The 24,705-nt window shown below is 37.2% G+C and overlaps 1 protein-coding gene and 1 long non-coding RNA gene across 6 annotated transcripts; one reads left to right on the forward strand and one right to left on the reverse strand.

Annotated features, from left to right (window-relative positions):
- Window positions 1–9,956: 9,956 nt before the first annotated feature.
- LOC112187410 (KHG/KDPG aldolase) lies at window positions 9,957–17,110 on the forward strand. Of its 4 annotated transcripts, XR_005805340.1 has the most exons (11): window positions 9,961–10,192; window positions 10,720–10,774; window positions 11,446–11,481; window positions 11,596–11,640; window positions 12,092–12,175; window positions 12,886–12,951; window positions 13,168–13,206; window positions 13,922–14,021; window positions 14,135–14,285; window positions 15,023–15,700; window positions 16,883–17,110. XR_005805340.1 is itself a non-coding variant. In XM_024326188.2 (10 exons), the coding sequence occupies exons 1-10, from the start codon at window positions 10,008–10,010 to the stop codon at window positions 15,054–15,056; spliced, it is 795 nt and encodes a 264-aa protein (XP_024181956.1). In that variant the 5' UTR covers window positions 9,961–10,007; the 3' UTR covers window positions 15,057–15,925. The 4 variants fall into 4 exon arrangements, 3 of the variants coding, with proteins under 3 accessions (XP_040369257.1, XP_040369259.1, XP_024181956.1); XM_024326188.2 differs by lacking the exon at window positions 16,883–17,110 and having other exon boundaries at window positions 15,023–15,925; XM_040513323.1 differs by lacking the exons at window positions 11,446–11,481; window positions 16,883–17,110 and having other exon boundaries at window positions 9,957–10,192; window positions 15,023–15,925.
- Window positions 17,111–20,730: 3,620 nt separating this feature from the next.
- LOC112192738 lies at window positions 20,731–24,650 on the reverse strand. 2 transcript variants are annotated; one of them, XR_005810156.1, is made up of 6 exons: window positions 23,522–24,650; window positions 23,354–23,440; window positions 22,599–22,731; window positions 21,450–22,023; window positions 21,255–21,309; window positions 20,731–21,123 (listed from the first exon to the last, which is right to left on the reverse strand). It is a non-coding gene; the product is annotated as an uncharacterized LOC112192738 (long non-coding RNA). The 2 variants fall into 2 exon arrangements; XR_005810155.1 differs by having other exon boundaries at window positions 23,354–24,650.
- Between the last annotated feature and the right edge of the window lie 55 nt (window positions 24,651–24,705).

A 24,705-nucleotide genomic window follows, 5' to 3' on the forward strand; every position in this document is an offset into this window, starting at 1 on the left:
GGTCCTGACTTTTCAGAGATCTGGAGTGGAAATCTAAATGAGACCTTACTAACTGTAGGATTTAAAAAAATTTAGAAACCTTGGTCAAATTGATATAATAAAGAAAATTCTAACTCTTTTAAATACATTTTTTTGTAAAGTTCATAAAAAAGAGAGAAAGAAAAACAAAATATTAAGGAGAAGAAGATGTTGAAATAAAATAAGAATACAAAGGAACAAAAATAAAATATAAGAATGAAAAAAATAAGATTCTGTAATAATCAAGATTGATTCCAAACAAGAATAAAGGCAAGGAGAGATGATCTGCTAGCGGCAGGGAGCGGGAGAAATAGCTAGTAGGGAGCAATAGCGGGAAGAATGCAGGTTCTCAATAGGGTTGGAGAAATTTGTGGGGTTTAAATTTACCTAATAAAATTAAAGGAAAATTTTGCAAACAGTACACCAAGTAAAGGTCACTAATAATTCTTATACATAAAGTTCCAAACCGAGCATATTAGTACACGAAATCTGAAACTCGACCCACTATCAATACACGACGTCAATGACGCTGTTAACTCTAATGCCATTATTTATTTGTCAAAGGGTAGTTTAGTACTCTCACATTCTGACTCATTTTTTTGGTTAAAAAAAAAAAGTTTCTCCTCTCTCTCATCTCCCCCCCCCCCCCCCCCCCCCCCGGGCGCAAACACCCCTGTACCCACACCCAGAAACCTCAACCCCAGTGACCACCGCATCTCCTCCACCTTCCATATCCATACGCACCAAACTCTATCCCGCCAAAACCCTAATTCTAATCCCAGCCCCATCCCCATCACCGATCACCACCATAATCCAGACGTCATCGGTGTAAAACCACTTGCCTCACAAATGTTTTCTCCAACCCATTTCGCTTCATGCTCAAACCCGAATCTGGATCCACCGCATCTTCCTCTGTCAGCCCAACAGTTCTCACTCCTTACCTCGCCTTCAACCTTGCCTTCTTTGTCACCGAAAACTTATTTCACTCCTGCTTCCAGGGCCGGGTCAGGTTGGGTTGTACACCGGGTTTTACATCACATTTGACCAGCATAATAGAGGAGAGAATCTTCGAGCAAAGCTTTGGTGCTCTCTTCCCGCACTCTCATCACAACCTCCTAGGATTTTCTAGCAAATTGAAATGTAGAGAGAGAGAGAATCGCAGAGATGAAGGTGAGGAGAGAGAAATTGGGTCTGAGAAGATGGAATTGAGTATGGAATTGATATATTATCACAATATTATTGGAGAACGGGGTGGATCTTCACTGTGCGACGTATTTGAAGAGGTTACAAATGCTACTATTTCGACCGAATGGTTTGTGATGTCGATACCTTGCATCTGAGCCAGTAATTGACTTGAGGTTGTTAAAGAAAACTTAATCAATGGAAGAGTCCGTTATGCGGTACTTAAAGTGTAATTTGTTCAAGTAACCGAATTCGATTTAACCTTGAGTCTTTATTCTTGAAATTCTACCATGTGTTTCTTCTCACATATTCAAATAATTTGCGGGTTGCTTCAAACATAATGCTTTGATGATTTTCTTCTTTAATTGATAAGGACTTTTGGTAATGTTTGGAAGTAAGATGGTGAATTTATTAAGAATTGTTTCAATTTAGCGACATGACATGTTTCACCTTAAGAATTGTTCTTCCTAAGTGTAGACCTCTCAGTTTTACGTAGCCAACTCTTGGATCAGTTTTGAAGCTAATTTCTACACGTCTTGATCGGATTTGCACATCTTTTATATATCTTAGCTATACCATTGTTGAATGATCAGCGTACCACTTCTACTTCTATAGTATGTAAATTTCGGGGACGAAATTTTATAAGGAGGGGAGATTGTTACGTTCCGAACCTAAATTTACTGATTTACTAATCATTAGGACGGTAAACGACATTTACTTTCACTTTTACTGTCGTTTCAGTACTTTTAGGGGGGCCCTAAAATATGACTTTTTGTTCGGGTCAAAATTTGAGAAAATGTTCTTCATGAAAGTTGTAGAGAACATTAAACCGAGCCCGTGCATATGTGGTACGTAAAAATCGGAGTTCATATGCGAAAGTTATGGCCAAAATACTAAAGTTACTGTTCATAGTAATTTTCTATAAATAGCCGAGTTACTGTGGTCAGTTTCCATTTTTGGAAACTTACTGAGTCCTCTCCCTTCTCTCTCCCCGATTCTCTCTTCCTCTCCGACCTTTTCACCTTCTTCCGGCCATAACTCCTCCATCCGGCGACGGATTTTGACGTATAAGATGTCGTTGGAAAGCTCTCTTCCTTCTCTTCATTTCTAGGTTCGTTTCGTAGCTTGATATGAACTGTGGAAGGTGCAGCAATGAGAAGAAGAGGACTGTCACTGTAGCAGTTTTGAGTCAACGCCAATATTTTCCGATTCCGGCAGTCTCCGGCCACCAAATTGGCGTCGAAGGTTTGGTTTTTGACATAGATCATTTCCTCTAAGGTCTTTCATTTCAATTTGCAGAGTAGAGGTCGAATTAACAATTTCAATTTCTAGGGTTCTTGGAATTTCTGGAAATTTTTCACCGGCCAAATTGGAGCTCTTCCAGGTAAAATTGGAACTTGTTGTAGTTGAGAAAGAGGTCGGGTTTGTTGAGTAGATGGTGCTGCCAAATTTTGGTGGCCATCAAAGGTGGTTGCCTGTGGCGCGTGGGGCCCACGCGCTGCCACTGTTGGTGGCGCGTGGAGGCGTGTAGGGTAGTGTTTTAATTTCGGTTTTTAGCCCATTAAATTGTATATATGTTGTAGAGCTTGTATGTGAAGTTTGGTGAATTATGGAGGAGTTTGGAATTATTTGTGAATTTTCGAAGTTTGAAGTTTTGTGATTGAATTGTTGGAAATTCGGCCGTCGGATTTCCCTCGTTTTCGTTGTGGAATATGTTAATTGAGGAATTGGTGTTATGGGAGAGATTTGGGTTGAATTTGAGAAGTAATGGAGATAGGGATTTTCAGGTTTCGTTTAGGTTCGTAATTATTTTATCGGATTGCCGTTTACGGAAATATAATTGTGTACAGGGCAATACCGCGAGCTACGGTTAAATGAAGGAACTCGTTTGCGTGGTCGCCCAATAGTACTGTGAGGGGACTTTTGTTTTAAATAATGATGCATGCGTTTATTTTCTTGAATTAATGCTTTATTTAATTAACATATTATTTTCCGAGCATATGAATTGATTTCGGAATTTGATTTCGATTTATCTCATGGATTTGCTTTCAATAATGATTTTCATGAATTAATTATGATTTTTATCGGTTGTGAATTGCGGATATTAATTTGTTGTGCTCGGATTCGAATTTATAATTTATGTTGAATTTCGACTAATTATTTTCCGAGGTGATTTCCGGAATTAAGTATATTTCTGTTCGTTGATTTGAGATTTTTGGAAAGATTTTCGAAATGGGATTTCGATGAAGTGATTTCCTATTTATTTATCGACTCTCGGTTTTGGCATTGGGAATGCCTTGTTGATAATCTAATTATTCTTTTAGCGTGTGGGACACGCTGTTGATTTATGTGACTTTCTACGAGAATTTCTGGGTACGGTTGGGAATCGTACCTGTGTTTTCTTTATTCGCGGGACTTATGGGGAAGCCTTACTGTTTTTTGATTTTCGTATGATTTTAACCCACCATACCTGGGTCGTCATATTTATTGCTAGCTAGCCTATTAGTACTCCTCCCTGCTTACTATGTGTTCGTGGGTGAGTAAGAGCAGAGCATGGGATGCTCCAGAGTGTGGGACACTCCGACCCGAGCCTGGGAGGCTCCCTTCTTTCGTATGGTGAAACTTCTTCCCCATATTTTATCGTTGCTTGACTAGCGGGGCTAGTCCGATTTTCACTGTAGCCAGCGGGGCTGGTCTTATCTTCTTGAGAAATGAGATTTCGGTTTTACGATATAGTTTTCGAATGTGGTGACTAGCGAGGCTAGTCGATTTATCGTTTTGGAATTCTTAGATTTAAAGCTAAATGTATTTTTCTAATTGTTGCATGCATCGGTTTTTAATGAAATAAATGTGGGAAAGTATGAAATCCTTTTTCCTTTAAATTTTTTATTTTTGTCCACTCACGCTAACGTTTTTCGTCTACTTTCCCCTGGGTCTTTCAGTTTCTAATGTCCAGTTTGCAGGCGAATTAGTGGAGGTCGGGCGTACATGACATTTGAGGCATAGTTATCACTACTTCAGCAGTGTAGGATTGCTTGATCCTTTACTCTTCTTTTATATCCCTGTGTATAGTAGTATTGCTCTGATAACTTTTGGGATTAGTATTTTTGAGTTTTGTGTTTTGTGAAAGTGGAGTTGTTGGTAATTGGGAGCAGGGTGGCTCCAGGAGTATAAGGTTGGTTTGCTTGAAGTGTTTTTGTGTGTTTTACAGGTTTTTGGGTAGTCCATTTTAGAGGTGACTCTGCCGAATTTTTGGTAGAGTTATCCCTAAAGTGGGCCCCACAGGGCCATCTAAGATTTCAGGGTGAAATTCGGGGCGGGTCCTGTCAGGGGGGTTCAAGGTTGACTTTTGATATGTTGAGATTCTCCAAAAACTTCCTTCACGAAAGTTGTAGGCACGTTGATACTAGTTCGTGGACATGCGGAACGTGAAAATCGGAGTTCGTATGTAAAAGTTATGAGCAATTGAAGTTTGGGAAAATTCTATAGGAGTTTCCGTTTTTGGAAAGTTACTATTTTCATTTTGGCAAGCTTCCACTTTCGAAAACTCAGAAAACTCTCCGTTCTCTCTCTTCAGCGAGTGACCCGACCCGACTTTTCCGGCGATCTCCGGCAACCTCTACCAGTGAAGCAAGCCTAGACTGACTCCCCTCCACCGTGCGCTCCTCCCTGTGATGTCCTCTATTGACGATTCTCACCGTGTGTGGCGCTAGAAGGAGGTAACTTTTGGGTGCAACTGGACCCGATCGGAAATCTGAGCTCCGGCGTTGTCGTGGCTTCAAGCTTATGGTTTTGAGTTCGTAGGAGCCTCCTCAAGGGATCCATGGTGTTAGTTTTGATCGATTCAACTAAAGGTGAACAGTTCACGACGGCTTGTGGCGGCTATAGGCGGCGATCTAGGCCAAGTTGGCTTGAACCCCAGGTATTAAAGTTGTTCTATTTGGTGTTCTTGACATTTTGGACGGTTGGATTAATCTAGTTTTGAGTTTTGGTCGGTGGTGGTTGAGGTGGTTGTGCCACCGACTGTGGCGGTGTTTTGGTGACCTTCCGGCCATGTAATGGATAGTTTCTGGTTTTATATATCATCTACTTGTCGATACAAGTGTTTCGATATATAACACGTAATTTTTGGAGATCGTATGAATATGTTGTGATTTTTACGGTTTCGGACCGTTAGATGATTCGATCCTTGAGGATTTGAGCATTCAATCGACTTGTGGTTTTGATATATCAATTGTAGAAGTATTCCAGAGACATTGGGTGGTCTCAGATGTGGTTTCGCCTCGATTGGCGTCACTTTTGGGGATTTTAGTTCAAAATAGGGGTTTCGGACTTAAATCGTTTGTGATTCATTACTAAGTTGAGACTGTATGTGATTAGGTACTTGACGAAGTATTCTTGGACTGTTAATTTGTGGTTGAGCTGCTTTGTTTTGTATTGAAGACGCAGCGGGAATTTCGAGGTGAGTAATCTCACAAGGTTCGTTTACGAACGGAGTACCTTTATCGTTTTGAGAGTTATTTATTAACTGCAAACTATAGTTGGTATTAGTAGGCATTCCTGAGTGGATGACTACATGTATATATATATTTAATTGAAATATATATGTATTTGTGGATTTTTTTGATTGGTGAAAACAATATGCATGAATGGTGCTTTTTATTGTTTTGGGTGTGGCTTTTCGGAAAACAAATGATTGTGGAAATGTTGATTTCTATTGTTTTGAAAAGCATTGAGATTTGTATAACATTTTGAGTCCTGAGTGACTCCTTTAAATGTTTTATTCCGAGGGACAGTGAGGCTCGAGGAGTTAAGGTCAAATGGTGACCTTAGGCAGTATATCGAGTAATCACGTCTTTGGCCGGACGAGTGGTTATGATTTCAGTTAGAGCTCTAGTCTGTCTGCCAATGAAATTCATGGGGTAACGGTGCGAGGTTATATCTAACTCATGAATTTGTGTTTTAAGAAATCAAGGTGTGAGTACGAGCTTTCATAAGCTTACCGGGTTTGTTGTGTGGCAACTCGGTGCACTATTCAATGGTGTAGGGGTTAATCCTGCAGGTCAGGATAATCGTGGCTGAAGCTGAGGTAGAATCTTTGCAGCTTTACGGTAGGAAGCCATTTTTGTGACTTTACCGTTGATAAAGACTTCCGTTGTGTAGTAAGCTCTGAGGAGCATTTACGTTTTATGTTGTGGTAACAATTTAATTCGTAAGCTTATGTAATATATGACTCTGTGGAGCAGGTCAATATTGACATAGTGGGTTTCAGGGCATCAATATGTACTTGGGTTAAAGGGAAAAAGTTTCCAAGTATTCTGTATTGATGGCTGAACCATCACGCATGTATAATTATGAGATTATATATCGATTTTTATTTGTGTTAAAAATTAGGGGCGTGACAGCTATGTTGTAATCGGGTTACTTATCGAGTTATCTTTCCATTATGTTACCGCTATGTCAAAGCAAATTGAGTAGCCAGTAGAGCAATCTTTCCAAGTTGGTGCTTGTTAGAATACATGTCTTATGTAGAGGTTCCTGATATTATTTCGCGAAATACTCTAGATGCTTATTGTAATTAGAGGTTTAGACTCAATATCCCCCATTTGTACTTGACAGTTTCATTAATTAAGGCATGAGAGCAGTCGCACCAACCCTTTATTAAAAAGAAAAATAAAAAGTTAAACCGATGAATTAATGAAGTGAACAATGTTCTAAACTTCTTAATTCTTCTTGTTTCATCTTTCATGCCACTTTCAATTTTCATAGTTAGAATGTGATTATAAATTGCATCGACTTGCATTGCATTGAAATTGTGTTTGAACTTTTAAAAAAGGAGGAATTTCATTAGCTTTGTTTTTGTCTTGGTAAATACTAAATCAAGTGAAATCTGAAAAAATTGAAAAACCACTAAAACCTGTTTTTGGGCCAGAAATGAAACGGGCCGGCCTCTGTTCGGTCATTGTGGGGATAAATGCAAGTTTTTAACCGAATTTTTTATTCAATCTCGTCCTAGACTTAGTGAAAATTAGGTTGGTCCAGACACGTGCCCAAGCCTTTCATCAAGTGTATTTAATTAGCATCCACAAACTACACATGATTTTCTTTTTTGGGTTTTTGTCCATTTACCCCATTTCTAGGGGTTTTTTTCTCACTTATCCCATTAAGTTTTTTTAATTCCTTCTTACCCAAAACACTCTAAAGAGGTCTTCCCTAATATCCCATTAAGGGTTTTTTTTTGTTTTTTTATTTTTTTAATACCATTTTACCCTCATTCCTTTGTTACTTAGAGAGAGAGAGAGAAAATAGAAGAGAGAGAAACCATAGCAGACTTCGCCGGAGTTGGTCATCCAGTCACCGGTTGCCGGACTCTAGCCAACTTTCGCCAGAATCCAGACACGAGACGCCGCCCACCGGACTTTTCTGAAAACCTCACCGGAAAGGTCTATTGCCCCCAATACACCTCTATTGCCCCCCAATAGAGGGGCAATAGATGTCTATTGCCCCCTAAATGTCTATTGCCCCCTAATAGAGGGGCAATAAATATTGGGGGGCAATAGATGTCTATTGCCCCCTAATAGAGGGGCAATAAACCTTTATTGCCCCCCAATAGACGTCTATTGCCTCTCAATAGAACTTTCGGTCGTCGGAATGGGAACTAGTGTTTCTAAAATTAGACAAATAAAACTTTGATTAAAAAAAACCGAAGAGATTATATCAATTCAAAATGTCTATTTGCCCCCCAATAGACATTCAATTTTTTTTTCTTTCCTTCCTTCTGCCCCATTACTTTAAAAAAAAAAAATTGACTTAGGCACCCAGAAACTGCTATGGCCACCCAAGCGTCCAACAGACCCAACACATTGCTGGAGACGGTGCCAAACTTAGGTTGCTCACCTACAGACTGTACAAACCCATATTCACCAATTATCACCAAATCGATTTCTCCTGAAATGTCACAAACACACCACCAAAAAATCACATATCAGGAGGACAAAATCAATGGTAGAGATCTCGTCCTCAAGCGGTCATACTCGTTCGAATCCAAGAGGATGATGGTGACGAAGCCGACAACGGCGTCGCTGTGGCGGTATCGAAGAGGCGGAAGCTTCTGGAGCAAGAGGTTGTTGCCGTTCGGGTAGCTGAAGAAGCAGCCGGTCTTCTTCTTCCGATTGCGAATCGGAGTCATCGAGGAAGCATAATGGAAGCTCGATTGCGAATCGGGGTCGCCGATTTTCGATGGATCAATTGCTTCACATGCTTCATGGTGTTTGCAGAGAGAGATAGAGGCATTTTGGCTTCTAGAGAAAGAAAGGGAGAGGGAGACAGAGGGGAGAGAGAGAGAGATCGAAGGAAGGAGAGAGATACAGAGTGGCAGTAGCTGTAGTTATTTATTAGAGAGTGGGCAGAATAGTCATTTATCTTTAAATTGGGTTAGTGGGAATAAAAATTTGTTGCTGGGGTAAGTGGGATAATTTTAGCTCATTTTAGTGCTTTGGGTTGTTTTTTTTTCCTGTAAACTACAGATTCATTAAAAGTCCAAAGATCAAGAAAATAATGAAGGAAAAAGCTTTAAATCCCAAAATTCTATACAAAAAAGCCATCCTAAATGACATGGCATTGACCACATCAGCCCTAATGAACCTCCAACAATTCAAGCTATAATTTTTTATTTTCTTATTTAGATCATGTTTTTAAATTAGTTTATTCATCTCTAAGATATTAGAAAATGTAAGTAGAAAAATATGGTGAAGTTAATCAATCCAGCAAGCGCACAAACTCATTTCTTGATAAACCCTAAAAAATCCAAAACCTTTTTATTTATTTTTTTTTTTCATTTTTTAAAAAGAGAATCAAAGGGTTTCACTCCTACCCCCATGGTGACTCGAACCCATGACTTCGTACATAGGTAGTGGGTGCTCTAACCACTGAGCTAAAAAATCCAAAACCTCATCCTCCATATGTTGCAGTCACCCAGTAAATTCTTTGTTCTATTGTTAAAAAAAAAAAAAGTAAATTCTTTGCTCTTTCAATTTCTGGAACCAATCCAATGGATTCAAATGGCTAAATTAATTTCTCTATAGATTTGTATTTGTTGACAAAGATATGTTCTTTGGGATGATGAAAATCTAGCACTGACAAAAATAAGATTATCACAGTGCGGAGATAATCTTAATCTCTTAGTAAGAGCTAACTCACAATTTTTCATCATAATCCCTTTTGATTATGATTTACAAAGTCAATTTATGCCTTGTGGTTGCTATATTCATAATCATCTTCTTGATTTTGGATTTTCATACGCAACACCTTCTTTTATTTATTCAAATTCTAGATGAGTTTTCGTCTCTTCAGTTCTAAATTTTGGTGCAGCATGAGATGAGGATGATGATGACTAGTGGTATATAAGAATATCCCTGGTGTTTGAAGATCAATTTTTGGGATTGCAGGGAAACATTGTTTTCTCATTTTTCCTTTAAAAATTATAATATTAATTAATTACATACATGTTGGAAACTATAAAATGATATTTAATTGACATAATTACATGTTGGAAATTACTACGGATGAGGTGGCAAATGCCACATCATTTGGGATTAGAATTTGGTATAATATTTTGGTGTCTCTAGCACTACTCAATAATGAAACATTTGCAAAAAAAAATAATAATAATAATAATAATAATAATGAAACCCCTCAATTTGCCTCTCACGTGAGTCACGTCACGTGCAGTAAATGTTAGGATTCTGATTCTTATCCTCCCGCCCAAATTATCCATATCTTCATTCTCCCTGTTCACCAGAGAGGATATGGCGACTGCAAAGAGTTTGATAAGAAGCCCTTTCGCTTCTCTCAGTAGTAGTTTTATGTTTAAGAGCTCACCACCTCCGTTGCCCTGCCGGCCACATCGCCTTAGGGTTTGTTGCTCGTCAATCCAGAAAACGTTGACTGAAGTTGATAGCTCAGGCGTCATCGCATGTCTTCGCGCCAACAGGTACCTTTTCTTGTCTCCCTGGGCACCTACATACAACACTGTAATGCTCAATTTTCTAGAACTATCAGCATCAGTTAAAGAAAATAGTTGAAATTCCAGGGGACCATATTTTAATTTTCTGAAATCGCCGGCAACTTCTCTTAAGTTCCTTAGAGTACTTTTAACACTAGGTAAACAGAACTTCTTCCCTAGACCCTAAACCCTAAAAGAAGAAGAGAACAGCTTATGGCTTGTTTTCTTTGTTAAGGCCAATATACAATTGGAATTGCTGTACAGTACTATAGATAGGAACATATTCGAGGCTTGGGGTACGGACCTCAGCTTACATAATTGAAACCTGCTAGATTGTGATCTGGCTGCTTGGGTTCCGTTTTGGTTGAATAATATTTCTTATTCATCTGAAAAAATAACGGTGCTTGTTTTCAGTTTCTTTTTGTTTATTTCAGGAATGTTTTCTTATTTTGGTAAATTTACACCGTGTTCTGGGCTAGATTTGTGAACTTACTGTCTCTTTCCGTTATGTACAGTGCAGAGCTGGCATTTGAAGCTGCTTGTGCTGCTCTTGAAGGCGGCATTTCAGTTGTGAGTTCTTTTTTTAGAAAAGCTTTTTGTTAACAGAAAAAAAAAAAAAAGATCCACAGACTGGAAGTAGAAACACACTTAAGTACATATTTTTCTCCAAGTGCAAAAAGAGAAAGCTATAGCTCTGAACTACATAGTTTTCCTTAATTGTTATTGACGGAGTTCTTGTTTTACTCCAAGTTCTACTAGAGTTTTGTAATTGCTCGTGTATGTTTCATGGTATAAAATATTTGCATCAGTTTGGACTGTCTGAAAGACATTACTAGCCCCTATAGGATATCGATCCCAAATAGATAAAAATCAGGTTGTTGAGTCTCCCAGGTCGCTGGTATTTGGTAAATCGTTTCCATCCTTAGGGTGTCTTGTATTTTTGAATGTTTGTTTCAGAATTTCTTAGGGTTATCATAATGAGGCAATATTAGTTTTGCAGCTCTGCATAATACATGATGTTTGCATTCTGGAAGATAAGCCACATATATTCTCAAATTCTCTTCCTCTTTGTTTGTATTGCTAACCTACAATCTAATTACGGCATTTTACCAAATGAGAGCTAGGGTGTGCAACCCTGAGTGGTTGCATTAATTAGGAGATGTGCAGTACTGTAATATTTTATTTTTATTTTGGATCACCAATGATGGCTTTATAATACTTGTATATCTTTTGATATGTAGCTTGAGATTGTGATGTCGACACCAGGTGTGTTTGAGGTTGTTTGAAGTTCCAAGTTCCAAGTTCCAAGTTTCCTGTTTCCTTTGAAAGTAGTCACTTAGCTTCATAGCTTATGTGTGTTATTTTCCTTGTTCTGTTTTTTGCCTCCACAGGTTCTACAGCAGCTGGTACATATCTACCCTACGAGAGTCCTAGGAGTAAGTCTTCTTCTTACCTCTTGATATCTTAACCTCTTATATACATTGTGTTTTTGGCCCTGACTATATTTCAGGGTGTTTGGCACAAGAATGCACCAAATATTCTTAATACTTATACAAAACTTAGTTCTGTGTCTGCACTGTTTAAGACAACTACTGGTCCATGCATCACTTCTTGGATGTACAAGATATGCGCCTTGTTTAACATAAACGTTCTTCGATGAGAAATCAGGTTTAGCAGAAAACGTTAAGTACTCTTTACAAATTTCATAATCACATCTTGTCTGGTAAAATCCTAGTAGATGCATTGTAAATGACAAATCTGAAATAAATCCTAATAAATTTGTTTCTGATTGGCGTCCATAATGCTAGTTTATTGAAGAACAGCCAGCACAGCTTCATGTATTAAAACTGTTACAATTAGTCTCTCAACCTGCCAAGTTTCCTGCAGGTAGGGACAGTACTGAACATTGAGGATGCGGAAAGGGCAGTGACAGCTGGAGCCAAGTTTTTTATGAGTCCTGTTATAGTGAAGGTAAGCAATTACATAGTTTTATCAATGTTTATTTAGTTCTAGTTATTTCCTCCTTTTCTTATGATATTATTTCTGTGTAGTTTTTATGGAGCCTCTATTTTCTCTTCTAGCCATACAAACTACTGTTGTCTCAGGAGAGGCAACCTTACTTTTTGGCCTTGTAGAATTAGTTTATTTAGGAGGAAATTATTCTTGGGTGAGGAGATGCAACCATAATTGAACTGAGCCTCCCTGCCTCTATTCTCGCAGCTCATTACAGCACAGTGAAATATCTGTTTAACTTAGTTTGCGATGATTGACCTTTCCACCTGCTGGCGTTTAATTTTCTGTGGGGCTTATAAGGGGTTATAGAGGTTTGTTGGCATATGGTCTACATGGATAAGGGGTACTGAGCGCTTAGATTTGAGCACAATGTGATTGCTAACAGTGGTTGTTTGACCGTCCTCTTTTCTTTTCTTTTTTTGATAATTTTTTTTTCTTTTTCCTTTTGGTAATTCATAAGTCCTAGATCCTAAATACCCAATAACTTGACCATAGTAAACCCTAAGGCAATTAAGAGAGATCTAGAATAATGCCATAAGGTTGCCATTCCCTCCAATTTCTAAATTTTCTTAGCTCCATCTTATGTATTTCTAACTATTACACGATGACTATGCATCTGAATATATTAGGATATGTCTCTAATAATCTCAATTCAAAACGTGGATCAGGATATTATGGATGATTTTCGGTATGGGGATGTTTTGTACATACCTGGAGTTATGACTCCAACAGAGGTGAAGGCATTTCTTATGCTTGAACTCCTTGTAATCTCCAAGGCTTAAATGAATATATTTTCACTTCAACTTCCTTTGCTGATTCTATTGTTTTATCTCTTAATCTGTATTTTTTTTCATTGTTATGGAAACTGAGAAGATTAAAACACTGAAAATTTTCTTTTGTATCATGTTATATGTTTATTTATTTATTTTTTGTCATTTGACTCATTTCAGATTTTGTCTGCCTATGATGCTGGTGCAAAAATTGTGAAGGTGAGTCCTCTAGTTTATCTTTTAATGAGGAACTTGCATCTTCCATAGAGATTTCATTAATTTTATTTTTACTTTTAATTTAAACTTGTGGTAGACATGTTATCATAATGTCATTTGCATCAACTTTCTGCTAGCCCATATGGCTACTTATAAAAGTCAATTGAGTTTGATTATCCTGCACCTTGATAAGTTTCAATGTATATGAACCATTAGAATAACATGAGAGTTTCTGCTCACCATACAGTCTATTTATAACGAGTCGTACTCAAGTATAAGACTACAAGTAGCAGAAGTTTCCCATCTAAAATGCTTCGTTGAAGTTAAAGACTAGAGACTTTAATGAACAAAACATTCACCACCCTGGCATGCATGCATATCAAATGCATATGGTTAGCCTTTTGTATTATTTGTATCTTTTACCCTGAACAAATAGTTCTGTCATTTCTCATCACCTGAGAACAATATGCTGGAAACAGCACAGCATGCACTTCTCTATGTGCTCCTGCATTAAACCGCTATTGAGTTGACACTTTGGACCTATTCTGTGTTTAAACCTGAACTTTCATTGGAAATATAATGCTTTTACTAAATAATTTAGCAACACTAAAGGAATTAAACACGATTAGGTAGTTTAGCTAGTTCATTTTGTTATCCATGTACTTCCAGGTCCAGACATGACTTGCATGTTTTAACATTGTTTTATTTGGTGGAACAGATTTATCCTGTTTCTGCATTAGGCGGCATACACTATATATCAGCCATCAAGAAACCTTTTCCTCACATCTCAATGGTTGCTTCTCAAGGCATAACAATAGGTTAGGAAACTTGGCTCTCCTGTTTCCTTTAATGTTCCAGCCCTGCAATTATTTTGCGATACTACTCAAGTATTTGCCCCTGAATTAATTAGATGCTTTTTTCTTCTAACCAGGTTCAGCTGGGGAATATATTGCTAAGGGAGCATCTTCAGTTGTTTTATCAGATGCCATATTTGATAAAGAAGCAATGGGTCAAAAGAATTTCAATAGAATACATCAACTCGCGAACATGGCAGCTTTGCAGTGCAAGGAAGCAGTAGATCGGTTAGAAATTCTTTCTTTCGATAGTGATTGTTTTTGCTTTGTGTAGGGTGCAATCTGTGAAGCCATTGATGTTGCTATATGATCATTTTTTCTTTTCTTTTCCTATGTATGATTGTGAAAAAATTTACTATACAATTGAATATAAAATTGCTCTAGTAGGTAAAACTCATGTGTCTTTGTTCTAGGGTAATTTCTGGTAACTAACTTTGGCCACTTTTTTGCATAGCCATTTGATTATGAAAATCTGGGCTCAATGGTTAGAGGTGTATGAAATTTCGGGTGTTGTCCTAGGCCTAGGAGCTATTGTTCTTTTGTTGACCGAGGGCAGTATAAGGGGCCAACAAAAAGGTGGTTACTCTTTTGCAGATGTACTGCTTTGGCACTTACCTGAATGTTTGGAAGGAGAGGTTCCTTGAGGGGAGGAAGGGGAGTAGTTTGAGATAGGATTAAATCTCTAGATTCTTTTTCGGCGGCTTTGCAATAGTCTTTGTTAAACTAGTTTTGGAGGACTGCTTGTCCATCTTACCAGGATACTGGTTCATTATCAGTTATAAAGCTTACATTTCATTTTCTCCAATTCATTACACAATTTTAAGTTGGATCTTTTACTACAATGGAAAAAATTAAAATGTGTGACCTCTTTGCATCGGTCAGCAGTGTTCGCAAATAAATCGATGCATCTCCAGTGCTTTATTGATTTATTTATCGGGTCTCTGACTGATTTTATTGCCATGCAGGAAGAAAAACCTCATGCTGATCAATAATTTGTAATTGGTGTACTGGACACTTGATACCAGAGAAGCATGAACATGTTTTGCAATGCAGGGCTTATAATCTACAGCAGCATTTTTTGTCGTTTCTGAGAGGATTTCTCTTCTCTCTTTGGATCGGATCGTGGATCAGCGATTTTGATTTGCACTTGCAACTGATGGATGTCACGGTGGACGATTCCGTTCTCAGCTTCGCTGTCACAGTTGGCGCTCAGCTCAGTTCGAGCTTTGGGGTTGGATCTTGGTGGGTAATTGGGTTTGGGCTTGGGCTCCTCCACTGGACTTGGATTGCTTGGATCCCAAGCATTTTTGGATAAATCCTCCGGCAATCCCGCCTTCGATAAGAGGCGAGGGTGTTTGACTCTTTTTGGGGTCTTATTGCTCGAGACAACGTAGAGTCTGACCTTGGAGATAAGAGATAGAGATCGAGATAGCGACGAACCCTAAAATCGAAGCTTTTTTCTGCAGAGACGCAAAGATGAATATTGTCGAGAAGATGATGGCAATAGGCCTTTCTACTGGCTTTGCTGCATTCGTCGGATTGTCGATTTATTTCACGGTCGAGAACTGGAATAATTACACCTATCATAAAGCTCAAGTTCAGAAAGACAGAAACTGAGAGCGAAGAATGAAAGGAATTCCCGTGTAAGAGTTTTTCTCTTTCTTTTTTTCGTTTCCTTGTTAAGATTTGCGGATGTTTAGATACATGCATGTTAATTTTAGATCTACAAATACAATTTTGTTTGCTCCATCTTTTAGTTTCGTGTTGTAATCATTCAGTATTCATATATTTGCAAGATTCTTTGATGCTGACTTGATATGATTTTTATTAATTCCAGAAAACAAAAATCCCTATTTCAGATCGTTCGATCTCCCCGATGTTGTACTCCATACCTCCTAATTGACCTGTTGTATAATGGAATGGATGGCTATTAATTGAATGATTTTTAATTTTCTGTTTTGTTCATCCTTATTAGGTGCATCTTGGCTCATCTGTTGTAGGTGCATCTTTTTTACTCTTTGGCCCCATTTGGTTAGCAGGAATGTCAAAATTGGAAAATGATTTATTTTTCTTTCCAGACGGATATGGAATGGAATATGAGAAAATGTGGGTATTTGGAACATTATTGAAAATTAAATTTTAGAATTAATTTTTCATTTTTATTGTAGTGTTTGGTAAAGTTATAAGAATAAAATATGAAATATATTTTTCAATAATGTCCATTTACTAATTAAAATACATCAATTTATAAGGAATATTGGTGGGGAATATAAATTTTTAGAGGGATAATTAATGTAATTTTGCCTTTGACAGTGGGAAATGGAAATATAATACCACCCCTGACTAGGTAATTCTATTCAAGCTTTATAAGGGAGTCAAATTCCAGTCAGATCTCATTTTTTATTTCCTTTTCAGTCTTTAGTTACAACCAAAAGGCACATCTGAATGGAAAATGAAGTTCCCATTTCATATCATGATTTCCTGCCATCCAAACGGAGCCTTTTATATTTGTTTGCATTGGCTCAAGGTCTCATCCCTATTTGGAAAGTCTGGGATTTGAATTTTAACACAATGATCTTTCACTTATATCCTTGGACGCAACAAGAGACGAAAATTGTTGTCTATGTTAACATTATCACAATGAGATTTTGCTTGTTGTTTATTACTATTCATACATTTTTTTTCTTGGTCATTTTTGAAATCTGATACGAATTCATAAGAAGTTAGTGAATTAGCTGTGGAATGCTATTCATCTTCTTCTTCCTCCTTGTTATCAAATGATATAGCATTATAATTTTAACATTTCTTGCCTTTCATTCTGACAGGAATGATGCCCCATAACAAGGAATCCAGAAGTCTCCTGTGCGGAGAAGATTAGTTATCCTGAGTGTTGGGTGTGTCTGTGTCGGTTTCTATTTATAAGTGGTGTCTTTTGGTTCTTGAAAGTCAAAAGTATGTTTGTTATTAAACTCAAATAAGAGGCTTGATTCTCCATTCTAACTTCGTTGTATTTATGAAAAATTATTAATTAGTAACCATCTGTCTTTAACCAAGACACTATGATTATGATCCAAGCCTCAGCATCTTTTGTTTGCAACAAGTCGTGCCGAATGCAGTGGCAGATTTTGAGGTTGTAAGAATCAGCATACCAAAGTAAATTGCAGTCCTGCTTTCAGGGCAGCATGTTCAGTAGTTGCCCCAGACTTAGGACTGTACAGCCGCCCCCCCATATTTAGACCCCGATTTGTTTCTGATAACAGCTTCTCATCTACAGCACTGTCTGTGTTTTGTTTGTGAAATCCTTTTTGTCATGCTTTTCACTGTTGTTTACCTCTCGAATTCTTTGAAGAGGAGAAACAGAATGGAATTGGTTGTGGATTGGTGGAACAACTATTCCCGTTACAATGATACTCCATTCACGACTAGAGATCAACTATGTTTTGCATTATACACCAATACCATAATTTTACTTATTGTTTTCAAATGCGAGGCTGCTGCCAACGACATCTCCAATCAGCTGCTTAGACTGTTACAAACAGAAAAATCATTACATTCACAAATCACACTTACAGTAAAGAATCATGCGGTCACATATTTGTAATACTCCAAAACTTTGGCAGCCATTCTTTTTACGTCAATAAGTACTTGTGTTTGACATTTGTGGAACTTTAGTTTGTCTCAAAATTTGTCACAGCTTGTTATTATTTTTAAAGATAAATTATCTACTTGTTCTACGATTGAGCTTTCCTTGAGTTATGATTTTCTCAAGTTTAGAAATACTATATCCAAATATTACTAATCCCAGCCCATTCTAGACCTTAGGGAAAAACACATACACCGATCAGATGATTTCTGAGGTTATCGATATTAAGCCTCATTCCTCCCTTTCAAGTATTCTTTTACCCATGTTCGTCATCTGAATTGCATGCCTTAATATGTCTATTCGAGACTTATATCGAAAAAAGGTCTTCAGAAAAGTTTTTCATAATCGTCTCGTCTATAACATATCCAAAAATCAACTCAATCCGATATGTATTGAGGTCTGTACGTTAGTTTGAGTAGTGGTTGCTGAGAAATCAGCGATCAGCACATATCGGGTTCATCTGTTCATCTTCTTTTTCAATTCAAACGTGTCAAAATTTTAAGAAATTGATAGTATAAAGTGCTTGACAGCAAACGAGAAAGATAAGCAAAGGGAGATCAATTGGAGCAAGCTGCTGAGCCCCGTGATACTGCAAAAATCACTTGATAAGCTTGAGGTGGGGGGAATTTTTTTTATTTTTTGAGCTATCGGGGTTATGATTCTCTTAAATAAATTTATTTGGTGATTTTGTTCAATCCATCACTTTTATTTTTATGAAAGTATTGGTCCCTTGAACCAACTGCATGTTTTTCCATGTTTCAATATTGAGTAAAAAAGGCTACTTTGTTTAAGGTTTATAATGGCAAGAACTAGTCTGCTTCTTTGTTGATTTTATGCAATTTCAAGCTCTGTTTTTAGATCCTAAACTACATGCAATAACTGATTTGCATCTTTGAAAGCTAGTAAACTATGTTTCTGGTGATCTTGTGTATTGAAATCCAAACTGTATTTGTCTGTTTGTGTTATGGTAGTGGTGAGTGTGTAGCTGGGATGATGATTGTGAAAGCACGGGCATAATGACCCGTGAGCTTTGAATTGTTATGGGCGCAATGACCCAAATTCCTTGGGGAAGTCCCTTGTGAGGGCATTAATGCGATGAGTTGTTACTGTATGATAAGGTACGCTAAGGTATGCTACACTCCCTTCCAATTGTTGATTTTTACGAAATGACTTCTGTTTTAATTTGGAAAGTCAGATAGCTGTTTGTCATTGAATTTTAGTTTCTGCCATTGTCTAAGAAACTCTTTCATACCTTGTGGCAATGTCTTGTATTTCAGCTATATGATGCTTATGTGGTTTGAGAAATTGTCGATATTTTTCATGTTCAAATTGAGCTTCTTTCAAAGTCATTTCAAGAATGCGTAGAATGATTTTTGAGACAAATGCGATTTCAAAATTGATTTTAAAACCCTTACTGGGCATTGTTTATGCTCATTCCTTTTCCCTCAAATTTTAGGTGGTGATTAGTTGTTTGTGAAGTTGGAAGTGCTCCACTGACCAGTAGACTTTTGTTGAAAGATCAAGATATTTTGGTGAGCTGTAAGCTAATTCGAAACAGAAGTTTTGATGTACTTGCAGTGGATAACTTAGCATGTTAGTCATTTAGAAGTATGCATCTAATCAGATTGCAGCTGGTTTAGTATAGTTATTACCTGGGATATGAAAAGCCAAATGGTTGTCATGCTTCTTGTATCCTCTTTGTATCCCCTTGTTCACTCTCCAATGTAGAAGCTATTCTTTTGGCTTGTAAGCTTGTTCTTTTTGTTGTGCCTCTCTTGTTTACTCTTAAAACAAACCAACTTTAAAATCAAAATTTCATATTAAGGTTAAAACATCTTTGCTGAATTTTCTGAGATAGCTGTCGATCTGTTAATTTTGAGCCTTGTGTTGCCCTACTTAATGATCTCCAAATGTCGTGAAATTTTAATATGTTTCTGTTCTGCTAGTTAAAAAATGATCTGGAAAGTTTAATCTTATTTCGATGTATAGTGAATCTTCGGTGATTTTTCTCTTATGTCTGGTCTGCTTTTGGCAAAGTTCTGGAATTTTTACTGTACACTCCGACTTTCTGCTGAGATTTGAACTTCTATTTGAATCATTTAACCTCTGATCTTTGTATATATTGAATTAGACATTCCAATAGTTGTTTCAAAAGTGATTTCTTGTCAATTGGTCTTACAATGAATTTTTGGTGGATTTTCTAATTTGACTTTGCTGCGGCTATATTTTTCTAAAACCTGACGGTTCAATCTATTTGCATCCATCTTTTCCCTTATTTTTTGAACTCCGATTAGCTTGAAATTTTAGTATGCTGTACCTTGATATGTCATCTTTCATTCTGAAAAATTTCAAGATCATTGCTACCCAGACAGATTTTTAATAAATTCCCAAAGCTAAGATGTTCATGCCTTAACATTCCAGTTCACTTATGTCCCCCTTTCGTCTTTTACATTTCTATTGAATCATTTTTCAGTTCTTTCACCTGCAGAATTTGAGTTCAAATGAAACATTCCGCTGCTTGATTAATGTCTAGTTGTCATTTGGCTTATTGTTACTTTTGTTTCTTTAAAACAGATTCCATTCCAATGTGGTACTTCAACTTTTAGGGCCAAGATTGTGTCAATCTTGGTCGTTTTCCATTTGCTCTTGCTTGAGATCCCTTAAGTCATACCCCGGGTTTGGGGTGTGACAGTATTTGTCTTTGAAAACCAAAAGATAATGTACAATGTTATTGCTTCTCCCAACATGTTCATCCAGGCTCTGGCAATAAGTCTATGAGGGTCTGTTTTTTGACAGCTCACGGCAATATTGTGTGGTTCATTATTCACTTCAATATATAAGGAATATCATTTATGTTCAAAAATGAATGAAGTGAATGTGTCCTTTTTTTCTTAGATTATCCTCAATATATGGCACTGAGTTAGTTACCTAATATATCTGCGCATCATAGTTTCCTTAATTGTTCATTGTTCTTGACACATGCATCAGTACAAGAATTTATACTTACATTTTCATATATAGTTTCTGCTAGCACCAGTAGGAAATGAGACGATTAAACTTGATATTTAAAACTTTCAGTAATGCAAAAGCTTTAGGCAAAGAGTTTAGCTGTTACTCCATACACAACCAAACCCCCCCAAAATGAGGAGCATGAAAGAAAAGGGTAAAGAGGAACAAAATGTAACTCATATGTAATTGCTTCAGCATAACGCATTCATGCTATCCCATTATTGGAACATGATCTGATGCATCTACTCTTCGCAGTGGATGAAGCATACTAATACCAAAACTTTGAAGGACCATCAGAGGGAAGGTGATCTGTATGTTTGAAGGCATCAAAATATTATATCCATCTGCTGTAGCAATACCATCATGCTAGAAATTTGTGAATGCCCAATGAAGTTCTTTCAAGTCTTTTTGTTCCTGTTACAATAAAATAACATGCAATTGAGTTGAATTGAATGAACACTAGTCTTCTTGGAGGAGAACATTATGACAGTAATGTTTTGGACAAATACAAGTTGTGGAGGTAAATGTTTTGGAGCATTCACTACCTCTTTTGTTTCAGCTTTAAATTCTGCCTCCTCTTCTCATCATTTTCTAAATGTCCTAGCAATAAAAACCAAATCACAACGTATTTTTTAGTTCAAACAGAAAGAGCAAAAAACAATAGGCTTCTATTAGGAATGTTCAAACATTAAAAGTTGCATTTAGCATGCAAAGGAATGTTAACATACAACTAGACATACCTTAAGCAATCTAAGGTCATAGATGGAAAAGGTACCATTAATTGTCACTTCCGGGTGCTAACTTACAACTAGCCAGCCTAAATTCTAACAAAGTACTGAGGTTATCATACCATAGGAAGCACTACCTATTAACGTTAGGAAACGAATGCTGTAGTTGTTAGAGAGGGAAAGTTGTTAGAGAGAAAGAGAGAGAGAGAGAGTAAGTGAGACACGAGAAGTAGTATAGTGGTTTGTCTCCCCTTTTAGCAGGAGACTACATCCATTTGAAGCTTTTACTATGTGTGCCGGTTGGGCCGCAATTTGAGGATGTAATGGAATGTTGAGTAAGTGAAAGGGAATCTCCTTTTATAGGGAAGAGAAGCTCCTTCCTTTAATTTTCTTCCATGTGGGACACAAAATGCCTATTCTAGTGTAGAAAAGCTAATTGTGAAGCATCTTGGCATTGGGCGCACTTGGCAAGCAGCTTTCATTGCAACTTTCTCTTTTACTGCAACAGTAGGCGCATTAACCAAGAAGCTTCTTCGTTCCTTTTTTCTTTTTGGACTTGACTAAAATTTTCTGTATTACACGAAATCTGAAAAGAAAAAGAAAAGGTCAATTTTTCTTCAAATCCACTGACCAAAGAAATGTTGCTTTCCAACTTACTAGTAGCATATACAACGATGCAGTTTCTCAATTGTGTCGTGTACAAATTCCCATTCCCATTGCCATTTGTTTTGTCTAATTATGAAGTACCAGACTATCGGTCGCTTGGTTGATAATTTTTCAAGTAGTCTTACTGTATATAATATCCATGGTATCAAATTCTCGTGCAGGCAACTTAGACAAGCATCACAGTGAAAAAAAGGGTCGGGATTTGATTGAACTAGACATGAACCAGGAATTATACATGCAGAATTGAGACTAGATATTAATGTATTGGTATTTTAAGTTTAGGGTATTCAATCCTTCTAGCTGATTTTAAATTTTCAGAGGAAGAATCAGTTCTTAGGACCCTATAAAATGAGCACTGCTATACTTTTCATTTTCTGTTCGTCACTAAACGGGTTTTGGATTGAATAAGGTAATGAGCACTACTTCCTTAAGTTACAGAAACAAGGAAAAAAAACAGTTAGTTTATTCTAAGATGATTAAAAAATTCTTGCATACCAATCAGTTTTGGAACTCGGTTAAGCCTGATGGTATATGTAGCCATCCTGCAGCAGCCTCTTAAGAGGAAAGCTCCAGCATCATGCCACTTGATCACTGCTGCTGAAAACTATTCAGCAACCCCTGTTGATCACTTTAATAAAAAAGAAATGCAGTTGGACCTTTTGAAGAACACTTTAGAAATCAAAATTGCTATCATCTATGGAACTGTTCTTAAGAAAGGATTGCTTAATCCAAGGAAAAATGGTGCAAGTAAAAATCAAGATAGATCTTGCCCTTTTCTGCTCTGAATGCAGACATGGGTGAAACAACAGTCGGGATTCAATTGAAGCAGACATGGGTTGGGAGTTCTGGAGGGAATTGGATGCAAATTTGGATATTCAATGTAAATAAGATGATGCTGTAGTTGCTAGAGCTGAGATACTTGAGACCTCAATTTATAGGTCTTTAAATTGAGGTTACTCCAATCCTTCAAAATACTTTCTAAATTTACAAAGAATCAGTTCGCTAAAGAATGAGCTATTTTTCTATGTTCTTTTTCTTTTCTTTTTTTGAAAGGATTTTTCTATGTTCTGTAACATGTAGAATTATGAATGAATAAACGTACTGTTATTCTGCAACATAATCACACAAAACCAGCACAATAGAGATAGTTTTACTACATTCTCCAAGTTAAAAATAACATAAAAAAAAATTAATAACGTGGAAAAGGAAGAGATTCAGTTACTAGAAGATGATTACATATAAATACTTACATATTGTAAAGTTTTCGTGAATACAAATACTTGTGGATCTTCACACAGTGCATATGTACCCTTCCTGCAGCAGCCTCTTTCCTACGACTGCAGACAATAGTCTCATCAATCATCCCACTTAATCACTGCAATGGAATACATGCAGTCCGAGTTTTCAAGAACACATACAAATTCAATCCACGGAGCCGTTTGCTAAGTTCAAAGTTTTTTGCCAACATAACTAGAGGTACTTGCTTCTCTTTCTTAAGGTGCCAGTATGGTGACCCCAAATGCCATCCATATATGCTGATTAGTATATGCAACTACCATTGTGCATTTGTGCTAATCCCAGCTGTTACAAACCACTATGAACTAAAAGCTTAAAAGAACCAACAAATGTCAACCATAGCCTTATAAAAGCAATGTACCTGCAGAATCTGAGAAAAAAGAGGAAAGACAAACCTGAGAAGTCTTGGAATTATAATCAGCTATTGTACTTTGAAGCTTGAAGTCTAAAGATTGTTTTCAAGTCACAGCTCCAAACCTCTCTGATTAGTCCACGAAAGAGTGTTTCTCTCAAGCATTTCATCAAACACCTTTGCAGGCATAATCCAAGTGCCCACATTCTGCATAGAAACGAATCTAAGAAATCCCAATAAACACATCTCTCAAACCCATCTTCACAAGCAGACCCATGGAGCTGAACCCCTTCACAGAAAGCCACAATCTTCGAGCATGCGCTGAGAGCAGAGGACTCAGCTGAAGCACTGCAGGCCATGGTTGATGTGTCGGTTGGCCTATTTTCGGGTTGTATCTAATGTCAACCAACTTAATTGCAATGCTTCTATTTCTGTTTTTAGAAAATTATGGACTTGGTTTCCCTTCATCTATGAGGCCTCTGTTTTACGAGAAGAGAGTTGAGGTGCAGGTCCAGCACAAAATGACATTTCTAGCCTTTGAGTGGCTCTAATCTAATGAACTACTTTCAGTATAGCATGATACAAGAGATGAATTACACTGAAGAATGTCAGTCATTGTGAACAGATGAACATCTTTGAATGCGGTTGTGAACATATGAAGCAAAAAGAGACGGCTGTATAAATTTGATTCACAATGAAGCAGTTGATGTCAAGTTTTGATTTTAAGGCTATCCAATCAAGGAAACAATGATATCCAGATTTTAGCCAAGTCACCTTGAAGTGGAATTTAGCCAAGTCAGACTAGAACTGTTAGCATATTCTTCACTGCTTGCAAGTATACCAATTATATAATACAATCCTTAAGTTTGAAAATTAAAATAGTGTAAAAGATTAATATGAGAATGTTTTTTTTTTTTGAAAATCAAGCCAGTAGGCCAAATATATATTCATCAC

This window comes from Rosa chinensis, chromosome 1 (genome assembly GCF_002994745.2).
Source record: "Rosa chinensis cultivar Old Blush chromosome 1, RchiOBHm-V2, whole genome shotgun sequence".
NCBI classification, from domain to species: domain Eukaryota; kingdom Viridiplantae; phylum Streptophyta; class Magnoliopsida; order Rosales; family Rosaceae; genus Rosa; species Rosa chinensis.